At 37.1% G+C, this 14,357-nt stretch overlaps 1 protein-coding gene and 1 pseudogene across 1 annotated transcript in view; one reads left to right on the forward strand and one right to left on the reverse strand.

Moving 5' to 3' along the window:
* LOC124555746 (vacuolar protein sorting-associated protein 13A-like) overlaps positions 1-14,357 on the forward strand; it is a 689,798-nt gene that overhangs the window by 648,806 nt on the left and 26,635 nt on the right. Inside the window, exons 62-63 of the mRNA XM_047129770.1 lie at positions 1,653-1,798; positions 14,072-14,198. Coding sequence (XP_046985726.1) covers positions 1,653-1,798; positions 14,072-14,198 — 273 coding nt within the window. The remainder of the gene's footprint in view (positions 1-1,652; positions 1,799-14,071; positions 14,199-14,357) is intronic.
* On the reverse strand, positions 555-672 carry LOC124556903 (annotated as a pseudogene).

A 14,357-nucleotide genomic window follows, 5' to 3' on the forward strand; every position in this document is an offset into this window, starting at 1 on the left:
CCACTAGGAGGGTGTTAATGGATAGTTGCCCTTCAAAGTGCTCCAAAATGTCATCTTCAAAGGCTATTGTTTGAAATAAGCATGATCTTTTGACTCCTTGTACTGCACAACAATGCAGAATAATTTTGACAGAATTTGAAAGGTTTTCTAAATGCACAGTAAATTGCTCATTATCTCAGAATAGTAATTTACGTACAGGAAAATGTAACAAACATAGAAAATAATTTTGCTATATGTACATGATACACTTTTGTTGCTGTCTAGCACAGAATACTGAATTGCATTGGTGTTTTTTTGATAGTGTTCATTGTGGACTATGCCTTCACAAGTAATTTCTTGCTTAAAAAAATAAACTCTGACTGAACAGGCCATAAAGGCCCAATGGTACCGACCAGCCACTGTGTCATCCACAGCCCACAGGTGTCAGTGGATGCATGAGGTCAGCACACCACTCTCCTGGCCCCCGGCTGTATGTCAGTTTGCGAGACTGGAGGCACTACTTTTCATTCAAGTAGCTCCCCAGTTTGCCTCACAAGGGCTGAGTGTACCCCACTTGCCAACAGTGCTCGGCAGACTGGATGGTCACCCATCCAAGTGCTAGCCCAGCCCGTCAGTGCTTAACTTTGATGATCTGATGGGAACCGGTGTTACCACTGCAGTAAGGCCATTGGCAATTTCTTGGATAAAGGCTCTAGATTTTCTGCAAATTAAAGAAAATCTGGAAGGAAACAACTATATCATTGGATTCAAAGGATTAAGAGATGTGTTGCAAATACTGAACATTGTTTTAAAGAAGCAAAATAAATGAGCCTGTACCAAAAGAAATGTTGGTGGATTGTAAATGTAATTTTGTTATCTCAGCGTGTAATCATTTACAACATTTTTTAACTACTTGAATTACAAATGGGATTCTTGTTTTATTTTATGGAATGATAATTTTTAGATTTTTCGATATGTTTATTTATTAACGTCTTTTATATTTCTGATACTTCTTTCTCAGTAAACGGAATTAATTGGGATTGTCTATACATTTTAGATTCAAATTTGTGACTGAATTTAACCGGGTACATCACTCTGGTCTTGTTTTTGAAGCGCCCTCAGTTGCTTGTAACAGATACATTCTAACAGTTATATGCAATATAGTTATAGATATTGTGGCTATTGATCTTTGGTGTTAACCTTATACAGGTTGTAAACGTGCTATTTTGCACATTATTTCCAGTCTTTTATATTTTTCATAAAATTTACTTACTGGTTTTCCTGTTCAGTGAATGTATGCTCACTTAGTACATTGTGTATTCAAGTAGATCAGTTGCATATGGCATGAGATGTGTACATCATATAAAGTAACCTATTATAGTGTGTTGTTGTCAGTATATGATGGAAGATTGCATGTTAAGAGAGTTTTTGATAAAAAGTATTAGAAATTTGGAAGTAATTACATGTATGAATTAATAGGAAATCTGTTTTCCAGTTTGTATTAATTTAAAATTCACATTTTTATCACTGCTGTTTGTTACTAAAATGATTCTTCTCAACACATAAATTAATTTTTTATAATATTTCTTTCCATTATATTTCATTTTAATAGATTTTACTGAAATTAATAGACAGCAATGTTATACATTATTGTTTAATATGTTTAATTCTAGGGTATAAAACCTTACTCAAGGTATGAAGCTATTGGCATGCATCTGCTGAACACACTAAGCAAAGGGCACTATTGTGATACTGACACATATTGGGCACATGCATGTCTTACAAATGATGCTAAAAGAGCTGTTCTCATCACCCTTCAGTGAGTCTGTTATCTTTTTAAAACTATTTATCATTACAATTGCTCTTATCTTAGTATTTCCTAGACAGGAGTCATGTTTATTGATTTTTTTCATATAGTGAAACATATATGCTGAATAGTTAATATATGGAAACTTCAGGTTGGAACATCAATAATATAAGGAGAAAGATAGATTGCTTCTCACCATAAATATGACATGTTGAGTTGCAGAAAGGCACAATAAAAAGACTGTTACACATTTAGCTTTTGGCTAAAGCCTTCTTCAGCAAAAAAACACACACACATTCACTCACACAAGCAAGTATACCTCAAGCACACATGACCACCTTCTATATATGATTGGACCAGAATGGTATTCTGGTCTGAATGTCATTCTAGTCTAAATGTGTAACATTTTTATCTTGAGGCTGTCTGCAGCTCATTGTGTCATCTACAAGGTGAGTATCAATTGATCTTTTTCCTTATATTGCTGTATAATTAATAAAAGTACCTATATGATCTCTAAAATCAAATATAATAGGGACAAACATAAAGCTGTCTCATTTCCTCGAAACAAGCTGTTAATCACCCATTTCTCTTCACAGAAACCACCCGTGTGTACATAAATATATTTCGGCAGCGAGAAAAAGAAATATAGACAGTTGTGTATAGAACATCCATGATACTTATCACAATATTCAGTTGCATAACTAGTAGTTCAGTCCTACACTATCCTCTGACAATGTTGTTACAATTGATCACATGGCTCTTATTGCTCTTAATATCCTATTGGCATTACTGTCTATGGTTTCAACACACCTTGCATATTTATTTCATTATTTTTCATTTAGAAGAAGGAGTCACAGAACAGGCTCATATTTTTTCCTCTCTCTCATCACTATGAAACACTTAAATATAGATAATGAGTTCTCTAGTGCTGCTTTCCCTGTTTCAGAATCCCATGTTCAATTATTATTTTATTTTCAAGAACTCGTGAATAGGAAGGAAATTGATGTTGTTAATCTATCTGAACTCCATTAAACCACATGCACAGAAGATTTGTGCGCAACAGCAATAATTTAGTAGTATGATCACATAAATTCAATATAAATAACACTGTCTTAGGAAGTATGGTTTGAAAGGAAACTGGTACAACTGGAACTTACCTGGGAAATTTAAGGAGGTTTTACACCCTATTTATATTTTTCCTTTCTTTCCAAAGATTTTTTTTAAAGTTTGACACTCACGTATTTGATCGTGTTTTCCTGATGTCTGTTCCATCAGTCCTTCTCCAGTTATTTTTGCTGTGGTAACTTTGTTAGTTAGATGCCTCTTTTCTCTTAAAATATTAGAAATGTACATAGGAGTAGGATCCATGCAGAGTACCCATGTTGAGACATGCATTTGAATTACTTTTCTTACTTAATAATTAATGTGTGGAGTACATATCTTGCAGCACTAATACCATATTACATAAATTGTACACATGATGATTAAGACAAATTTGTGTGAGAATACTGAGAGCACATAGTAACTGATACAGGATCATAAATCATAACAACACATCATGGTAACAAGCAACAGATACAATTCTTTTAGGTAATTATTGAAAATATGATTATAGGGCTCAGACAAAATGTGTGACTCGGTTGACAGTTTCTGTGCAGGGAGAACACAGCTTGTTACCTTGGATGGTGAGTGAGACATTGACATTGACACCTTCAGGTGTGCGTAGCTGTTCATGTTGGGTATTAAGGATATTTTAACGGCCAGGCAAACAATATTAGTAGTGTTTTTCAAAGTGGTGCAACTTATATTAATTGTTCAAAAATGTAAAATTGTTCACCACACAAAATGCAGATAAATAGAGTCCTATAACTTTAATAACTGTAAGTCACAAATGAAATCATTCAAGTCAAGAAAATACAAAAGTGTAACAATTTGCAGAAATGTCAAATGGAACGATCACAGAGACTTGGTTGTAGGTACAGTGGGTGACAGACTTTAGTTAATTGGCAGGATATTGGGAAAATTCAGTCAGTTTACAAAATAGGCAGCTTATGAAACACTTGTGCATCCCATTGGGCAGGTCAGGGTTACTTCATTATGTCAGAGTCACTGATATGAGTTATACCATAGCTAGATAATCAACTTTACCAGCCACAGCTTATTATGCCTCATGGCCATTCCTCCTGTTGATGTTATATGCCTCTTTGACTCAACAGTGAAATGACAGACTGCACGTGAATGGCAGATAGTGTTACATCCTTTTCCCTGGTATGGTGTAATGTGCAGGTATCTGTGGTGTGGATGTTCTTATAGGTCTATGAGACCTTGAAGAGTTGCCAATTGATATCAAGTGCCAGCTCATGAGCTTCAGCGCAGGGGCGTGGTATGGGTCTCATATCAATGGCCCCAATGGCCAGCCTAATTCCTTCATGGCGCACCATGACCAACGTTTTTAAATAGGATGATTTTGTAGTCCCATTCACTATGCACCCATAGTCAAGCCAAAATTGCATGAAGGCCCTGCAAAACTGCAGCAAACAGGTTTGGTCTGGGTACAGCGCTTTCAAGTCACTAAGATGTGACAACCAGGTAAGTTTAAAATCAATTGTGAGGTTCAGGAATGTCACTATTTCTTTACAATTAAGAGCTGTGACCATGACACTCAACTAGGGAAAGATATGAACACTTAAAAAGACACACACACACTTCTCAGTTTGACCTGCTACAAGCCAACGACAAAGCCGTAGAGGTGGCTAACTATTGGAAAAATAAAATTTGATCTGGACACGGAAAAGTAAAGTAAAGTACTTCTCAGTTGGGAAATTAAAATCTCTCTTCTCTGCCCATTCCTCCATCCTTCCATGAGCTTTAAGACTGGAATTAAAATGGTTTCTCTCAACAAATTAGGAAAGTTTTCTGATACCCAAATGAAGTTAAAAAAGGGAAGAAGACTTATTTGCTTTGCTGTCTGAGATGCCATTACATACTATAAGGGACATTATCTTGCACAGGTGACCTATCATGAGCCACAGGTAATGCAGAATCAGCTCCCACATCAAAAAGAGTTTCTTAATTTCTTCATCGTTAGTGGAACTGAAGTTCCAACTGCTTCTCTTAGCAGGTTCTCTGAAGCATAAAAAATCTGGATCATGACTTCTAGTGGTGGTAACTCTACTGAAATTCTCTCCACTGTCTGGGAAATGTGTTGTGGGTAGGTCTGGAAACTTCCATTCCATATTGTGGCAGCCACTGGGTTCTTCCCACCTCTCCCAGAAATTCTCCTAATGGTCTCTCATGTGACTGTTCTTTTAGTGGAATTATGTTCAGGAACTGTTGCCATTCTCACTTCTTTCTCTCTCTAATAATGCAACATTTTGCCCTTGCTACCCAAACTGCTGTGTGGTGCTCTACATTTGGCTGGCATCTGAATCCAAGCAGAACCACCCTCCTGTCCCTGACTTGAGAGCAACGTTTATCATGCCACTGAGGAATAGGTTGCACATGTAACTGGCCCAAGGATGCTTCAGTGACATGGATCATTTTGTTAATCTAACCTATCCATTCTTGGACACAGCCAAGATGTTAAAGAAAGTTGGCTGCACAGTATCCATTTCATTTTACTGAATACCCACTGTTAGCAGTTTTCTTTTGGCCACCACTCTGCCTGGAGTGAATTTAGATTAGGAATTGATCACCTGAAAACAAGTTATCAGCCACTTACTAATGAGCAGTGTTTGCAACAGCTGAAGAGCACACAATGAGACAGATGGCAGTGAATGACCCTGTTGCACTGTTGAAGTGTGTGCACTCCTTATACAAGAGATACATGTGTGAGGATACAACAAAGCTCTCATTGACTATAACCCTGGGATAAATTGTTGAAAGAGCCCCAAAACACACAGTGTGCAGCAAAAACTTCAACATAAAAGAAAGAGTCATGGAAGCTGAGTAATGAGTTCAGTGAGAGCCTCTTTGTCTAGAATGTTATGTGGGGATAAATAGAGGAAGTATATTTTCAATCCATGATGCACATGCACTGATACACTGACTGCTTGTAGGTCAGTGGTGAGTGCGTAGAGGCAAAGATTGGTTTGCATTGTTTCCTTTTGTTCTCTCTCCACTCAGTTCGAGCTTTTTGTGAAGGATGTAGCTGCATAGCTCAGGGCCATCAGATAATTTAATATTTGTGCCCTCAAGACATACCATGTTTGCTAAAATATAGGCTGCACTTTTTTTCCTAAATCTTAGCTCAAAAAATCTTGGTGCAGCCTATAATTTAGATTTTTACCCCTCAGGTCATAAATCACTAATTTCAAAATGACATGTACATGTATCTTGTTGGTAGAAATTGATACTATTACAAGTTACTCATTCATTCGTTCATTAATCCTTTTCCATAGATCATGAATACATCATTTCACATTTTGTAATCTTGTGAAATGTGTCACTTTAACATAAGTTTTCTTTATACAAAATAATTAGTTAATTTTTTTACAGTTACTACTTCGTACCTAAAAATCTATCTATTGAATAGAAGTAGTTGTCATTCAGACATTCTGCAGTTATTTTTGTAAACCATCAAAGACTTACAAGGAAAACAGCAGGAAGACTTATACCTTGTTTGCAAATACAATAGGTGTTCTTGAAAAAAGAAACCACAGCGTCATTGCTTTTCAGAATCACATGTACGTATTTCCACACTATGTTCCTCTACATCATTTACTGTAATGATGTTTGGAATATCAAAATAGACTGCCTTTTGTGTGCATTCTGTATTTAGGAATGCGATACAAACTGTTTTCATAAGCTTCATGCAGTTTTTGCACAGTTGTATCTCTACTATGGACAAATAAAATATTTTGTTACATAAATTGCCAATCCCACCAATATGAAATTTAAATCCCATTGAAAAATTGTTTCTTTTACATGCTAATTTGAGCCCTTCAGTTTGATGATTTCAGTTGTAGCAGCATATCCACATTTCCTGTTTTGAGCTATAAAATCAAGCAAGTCTTTTTTCACATTTGGATATTTAGGCTTTTGAAATGAACACCTTCATTTCAAACTATTGAGGAATTTCTCTTCACTTACACATCACTAATGAATTGTTTTCCTAGGTTAGGTTAGTGTTTTTTAACGTCCCGTCGACAACGAGGTCATTAGAGACGGAGCACAAGCTCGGGTTAGGGAAGGATGGGGAAGGAAATCGGCCGTGCCCTTTCAAAAGAACCATCCCAGCATTTGCCTGAAATGATTTAGGGAAATCACGGAAAACCTAAATGAGGATGGCTGGAGACGGGATTGAACCGCCGTCCTCCCGAATGCGTGTTTTCCTACATGAAATCCTTGCTGCCCACTTTCCATGTTCCTTTGCATAATCCATAGCTGGTAACTTGAAGTTTCTTAATTGTTACATAGGGTTCCCAACATAATTTGATGTCTGCATCATGTATATAGTAGCAGTACTTTTGTAATTGGCCATAAATGTAGTAGCATGGCCATTATTGGAGTTTTAGTATTTACTATAGTCTTGTGCAAAAAGTTAAGGTGCAGCCTATATTCATGCAAAAACAGTATACACATTGGTCTTCATTGATATTATACTTGTACTTCCTTTGGATATATCCTGAACCCATTTATGTTCCACTGTAGTATGGAAGCCAGCAATGAGATGTCTTCTTCTTTTCCCTGTTTTTCCGTCGTAGTTGGAAGTTTGCAGGTACCTGAGAGACTTTCTGATTCCCTCAGGAAGACAAAGACCTCCATACCTTCATTTGATTCATAATACAGGGCAAAGGTCATGATGGTTTTGGACCTAATAATTTTGGTCTGTTCTTTACTTTCCATGGCCTGTATGATGAGATGTTGGTAGGGTTCTTTCAACAGCAATATTTCTCTGTTTCTCTTCTTCTGTCTGCCGTGAGGGTGTGTTCTTTCTGACAGTATGTTCTGCTTCCACCATTGTTTCATTTGTAGGCGAACTTGTGAGTATAACCAATAGTGCAGGTTTACACCAACATTTACAGCTGTATTTTGTTGTGCTCTGTTCAGCTGTCAGTATCTGAGTGCCAACATCAGTCTTTGATATGGGCTGCTTTAGTGATGAAACCAATGACTTTATGAAACTAGGTGGCTGTGTGGCATTTGCAAGTAAATGTGGTGCAACTAAAGTGTTGAGTTTTAAAGTGCTGTATAGGGTTAGGAACTTAGGGTGTAACCTTAAGGCAGATCAAGTGGGAAATCAGAATAAAAGATGGTGTTTTCTTGAGCTCACCATGTACTCTTTTGATGAAATTCTTTAGTTTGATGATGTCTTAACTTTTCTGTTTTTATTACAGTTCCTTGTCATCTACATCCATGACATCATTATACTACACTATATTCTAATTACAAAGACTGGGCACTATGGATGAAATGGCAAAGTAAGGATGTGGCTCAAGGCATGTCTAGATGATAGATATGTATAGTTCCAGATTCCTGCAACTATACATAAACAACAAACCAAACTGATTAGTTCATTTCAACAAGTTATGTAAAAGACTGAATTCAGCAGCATTTGCCATTCATTCAATTTCATCTATTTGTGTCTTGGAAACAATTAAAGCTACATATATAGGATATTCCCATTGACTCATGACATGTGGCATCATAATTTGAGGTAACTAGTCATGAGCAAAGTCTTTATTGTACAGAAAAGAGTCATCAGAATTATGGCTAAAGGGCACCCTAGATACTCTTGCAGAAACTCATTCAAACAGCTTTGGATCCTCACCATGCCATCACAGTACATTTTTTCACTAATGTGATTTGTGAACAATAATCATACAATTTACAAAACAAACAATGAATATCATGATCATGATAAAGAAGTAAACATGGTCTTGACAAAAACATAAAAAGTCTCAGCATGGTACAGAAAGTAGTACATTATTCAAGCATAAAAGTATACAATAAACTTCCATTTTACATTAAATCTGTCATTGGGGATAGGACTAAATTAAAAAAAAAAAAAAAAAAAAAAAAAAAAAAAAAAAAAAAAAAAAAAAAAAACAGCCAAGACTTTATATTTTGAATAGTTTTTTCTATTCTTTACAGTTTTTTTTCTTACAGTGTGCAACAGTTATTACAATGTGTTTAATTTTAAGCATTCCTATCAGAACTGACTAAGTAGCACTGGCATATTAATTATTTTTGGTATGTATTAGAATTTAAGACTTATAATTTGTTTGTGTAATCATTATTACTATTATAATGTGTGTAGTTGTTTTAACACTTCAGTCTCATGTATCTGTTTATATACAATTTAGTTTGTAAGCCTCATGACCAATTAGATATGGTTATTACTGTAATAATCTGACGTGTTCTACATCCTAGCGATACACTCACATCAAGTATTTATGGAACACGAAAATAAATAAATAAAATAAATAAACAAGTTACAACTACAATACAGTAATTAAACACTATTAGCTTACTATTCATGGCATTCTCTTCAAGTGATTTGTTTGCTGGTGTATTTTTGATTGTCTCAATCATGAGGGTACCATCACACAGCCTCTCAGCAGTTGCCTACAAGTCCCTCTAATGCTTTGTGTATGTAAAAAGGTGACAGTTTTTCAAATGTACCTTCCACACATTTAAAAATGATGGAAACTCATTTCACCATAGAATGTCACCTGTAATTGGTGGTAATAGACATTTCAGATGATCTAGCCACAAGAGATCTCCTTTGAGTCTACATGTTAATACTGCCCAATGGACCATTGTTGGGAATGTTAGAAAGAGGTGTAGGTTTCATTGGCATCCATTACCAGGTTGGAAAACAGGACTCCACTCAGACAGAGCATTGCTTGCTGGATAAACCTTGTGCAACTGAGCTACAGCAAGTTCCCCAGGAGTTACCTAATAACAAGTGTACCATGTAAACAGCCAGCCATCACATCAGTGAACAGCATATCTTCAGTTGTCTTTTTTTTCTTTTCTGTTCTTTTTTTTAATAAAATATTCCAGCTACTATGCTGCAGTCAAATGGATTTAACATTTAAATTTAAATGTTATATGCATTTGACCACAGCATAACAGCCCAGATAATTTTATTAATTATGACATTTTCAGCTGTGAAAGTTTAAATTTTAAAATGTTTGTTTCATGCTCATGGCCCATGTGGGGAAGCCAAGATCCCCATTACTTGTGAGACACCAAATTCCGCTGTCACACCTCACAGTGGTCACTGAAGCATGCCCATGGCTTATAGATATAGAAGACAAGTAGCACACACAAGTCCCCATTTCAAGAAACCTGTGTTTACCAAATCTGCACCCTGTGAATGAAAGTTGAGTTTCATAAGGTGCTCGTGATTTGGTAGAACCTAGGAGGCACAAATACCATATATGTGGCAACCACTGGCCATCATGAAATTATAAGAACCAGTACTAATTAATGCAGGAATATACTTCAGCTCCCTATATATGGCTCAGAAATAGAGTCCAACAACTAAGTGAGACTAATTAGCATGTAATAAATTATTCTGTATTATTTGTGGGTAGTCTCACCTACTTGATATCTGAGGTAATACTGTTAGCCATTTTTAAGAGCCAGCCATCAAGTAATGTGGCAGCAAGATCTAGTTTATGCCAGGTAGCTTTGAAAAAGGTGGCCATTGAATAGAGGCATATATTGTCTGCATATTTTAACAGTCTTAGCAGTTGGTGGTAGAGAAGTTTAAATATCAGCAGTATATATTGTACACAATATTTGACTGAAGGTTTCCTCATAAGGGAGGCCTTAAATTTTGTGCATGGGTCCATAATGTCATTGCTCGACCAAATGAATGTCCATCAATAAGAAAGCAGATTGATGTGATGAAGGCATCTAGATTTCTAAGAGTGCAAATGTCAAGCTGACAGGAGTGATCCCATCAATTTACATGTAGTATTATATATTTGTACACACATAAAAAAAGAAAAAGTTTTGCATCACCTCAGTTCCAAGAGTTCCAGAGCCTGTACAGAAAACTGGAATAGAGACCAACATAAACATCATTTCTGCCCTTTTGATTGCTCTTGAAAACCACACATTGCATGTTGTACCACCGTACAGCGAGACCCTCAGAGATGGTGGTCCAGACTGCTGTACACGCCGGTACCTCTAATACCCAGTAGCACATCCTCTTGCATTGATGCATGCCTGTATTCGTCGTGGCATACTATCCACAAGTTCATCAAGGCACTGTTGGTTCAGATTGTCCCACTCCTCAATGGCAGTTCAGCATAGATCCCTGAGAGTGGTTTGTGGGTCAAGTCATCCATAAACAGCCCTTCTCAGTCTATCCCAGGCATGTTCAATAGGGTTCATGTCTGGAGAACATGCTGGCCATTCTAGTTGAACAATGTCATTATCCTGAAGGAAGTCATTCACAAGATGTGCATGATGGGAGCATGAATTGTCATTCATGAAAATGAATGTCTCACCATTATGCTGCCTATATGCTTGCACTATCGGTTGGAGGATGGCATTCACGTATCATACAGCCGTTATGGAGCCTTCGATGACCACCAGCGGTGTATGCTGGCCCCCCATAATGCCACCCCAAAACATCAGGGAACCTCAATCTCACTGCACTCATTGTACAGTGTGTCTAAGGTGTTCAGCCTGGCTGGGCTATCTCCAAACACGTCTCCGACGATTGTCTGGTTGAAGGCATATGCAACACTCATCAGTGAAGAGAATGTGATGCTAATCCTGAGTGGCGCATTCAGCGTGTTGTTGGACCCATCTGTACTGCACTGCATGGTCTCATGGTTGCAAAGATGGACCTGGTATGGACATTGGGAGTGGAGTTGGACATCATGCAGCATATTGCACACAGTTTGAGTCATAACGTGATGTCCTGTGGCTGCACAAAAAGCATTCTTCAACGTGGTGGCATTGCCGTCAGGCTTCCTCTGGGCCATAATCCATAGGTAGTGGTCATCCACTGCAGTAGTAGCCCTTGAGCGGTATGAGCGAGTTACATCATCGACAGTTCCTGTTTCTCTGCATCTCCTCCATGTCCAAACAACATCGCTTTGGTTCACTCTGAGACACCTGGATGCTTCCTTTGTTGAGAGCCCTTCCTGGCACAAAGTAACAATGCAAACACAATCAAACTGCAGTATTGACCGTCTAGACATGGTTGAACTACAGACAACATGAGCCATATACCTCACTCCTGGTGGAATGACTGGAACTGATCAGCTGTTGGACTCCCTCCGTCTAATAGGCCCTGCTCATGCGTGGTTGTTCACATCTTTGGGTGGGTTTAGTGATATCTCTGAACAGTCAAAGGGACTGTGTCTGTGATACAATATCCACAGTCAACGTCTGTCTTCAGGAGTTCTGGGAACCGGGGTGATGCAAAACTTTTTTGATGTGTGTAAATGACTTTGTACATTATCATGTGTCAGTTTGAGAATAACTGTGCATTAGAGAACTTCAATGAATTCTATTGTACCTCTTTTATTATTAAAATTACTTTTCATTATCTTGGCCTCTAGACAAAATGCTGGCTTCTTTTACATACTGTTACTTCTCTACGACTTACAGATTGTCTTCCAGGAAAAAGCACCCAAGATCAGTAAAGCATTTATTGTGAAATTATGAGATTTTGAGCATTAACAATGAAATGAGCACAGGAGATCCTCAAACTGCAGACAAATATTTTACACACACACACACACACACACACACACACACACACACACATTCTGCAAACACACACACACACACACACACACACACACACACACACACACACACACACACACACATTCTACAAGTGCTGTGACTTGAGTTGGCCCCAGGTTTTCCATTATGATATTAACAACAAAATTATATAGGCTTGGTAATTGAGACAGGGAATCACTGTGTGATATTATTTAAACTTAGCTCATTGCTAATTTGATAGGTCTGCCTGGTAGCATTATTCTGTAAAAGACTCACAAATGGTCTGCTGAACCATTAGATTTATACATAAGAATTGTCAGTCACTGTTTTTTTTTTTTTTTTTTCGATTAGTTTGCTGTCTGTACGTTATCTTTACAGCACCTGTTGCTGTATTTTCAGAAAAAGTAATCTGAATATTTGAGAACATTTTCAAATGACTTTATTGTACTAAGCAACTGACATTTTCACATGGGTAAGAACAGTGGGAAAACCCATGAATAACAAATTTTTCAAGAACAACATCACAATCCATATTGATTGTGGTCCAGCCACCTTTTTTTCCTCCTTTTTTTTTCAAGATTTCTTAACAAACACAAAACCACCCACAAAGCAAGCATACCACTAAAAGCATTCAAAATCAACATAATAATTATGTAAATGAGTATGCAGTATCAAAGATGTAGTCATAAACACACCAACAAAGTCGTGATGTTTCCAGTGGTTCTTTATCTTCGACTAGTGAAAGTAGGTCAGCCCAGGTGATATGCTGGTGGTGACGCCAGTAGGGGAGCTTTTCATTATTCCCAGGTGGCATGCTCCCAACACTATGTAGTGTTTCCTCATCTGCACTCATGTTGATACCTGGCAAGGATACCATTTTGTTCTTGGCACTTATCACTTAGTTTTTTATTTGGTTCCATAGTTCTTATAATTTTTAGATAATGTCTTCTTCAGTTTAGATTTTCTGCAGCTAATGCTCTCCACAACATGTCACGTACACTAACTTTTCACTGTTATTTGCATTTCTCTTCCTGCTACTTGTTTCATTAAAGTTAAGGTAGCTCATAAATCACTCTATCAGGCAATGGCTTTTGATGACTGTACATCCAGGACTATGTCCTACACTTTGTCCATAAAACTGAGCATTGCTGATTTTTGCATTTTTCACATGGTCATTAGTTCAAATAACACTCCCAGTTATTCTCTGTTGTTAGGAATATCACTTTTACCATCCTTGTGATGCCATTTCTCACTGTTTTTAATAATAAAGATGACTTTATATCTGTTAGATACAGCATCTCAGATATGTTGGATCAGGAACCAAACATAAATAAGTGTAAATCTGGCAGCCAAGTCCACTTATTTACATGGAATGCATTATATTTTTTCTGTGTCTTCAAAAGTATCCTGTTCCTGTATACCAGGAACCTACTTTCTCCAATGTGATATGTCTATAGTAGAATTTATTTGGTTATGTTTTAAATAGAGATGCTAACAGTGCTAAATTCATTATTCACAATTTTTGTTGAAAATTAGTATAAAATTCAGCTTATCTCAAAGTGTTTTATGTATGTATTTCAGGCATGTCTTTCTACTAGAAAAGTGTCGACTGTGGGGCATCTGGGACATTGAGTGGGTGATCAGGATTGATGATATTATGAAAGTTCCCCATGTATCGGACAATATGCTGATATTCAAAGTGAGACAGGTAAGGTCTGAAACTAATTATTCTTTTCCTTATACTCAATAAGGAATAAACTTGGCTGTATCAGTACAATAGTCTGTATCTGTCAGTGTTATTAGTGCATATTTTCATTATTGCTATTTTGGATTATTTGACAAACTTTCTTCCACTGCAACAGTAACA

Source organism: Schistocerca americana, chromosome X (assembly GCF_021461395.2).
Source record: "Schistocerca americana isolate TAMUIC-IGC-003095 chromosome X, iqSchAmer2.1, whole genome shotgun sequence".
Taxonomy (NCBI): Eukaryota; Metazoa; Arthropoda; class Insecta; order Orthoptera; family Acrididae; genus Schistocerca; species Schistocerca americana.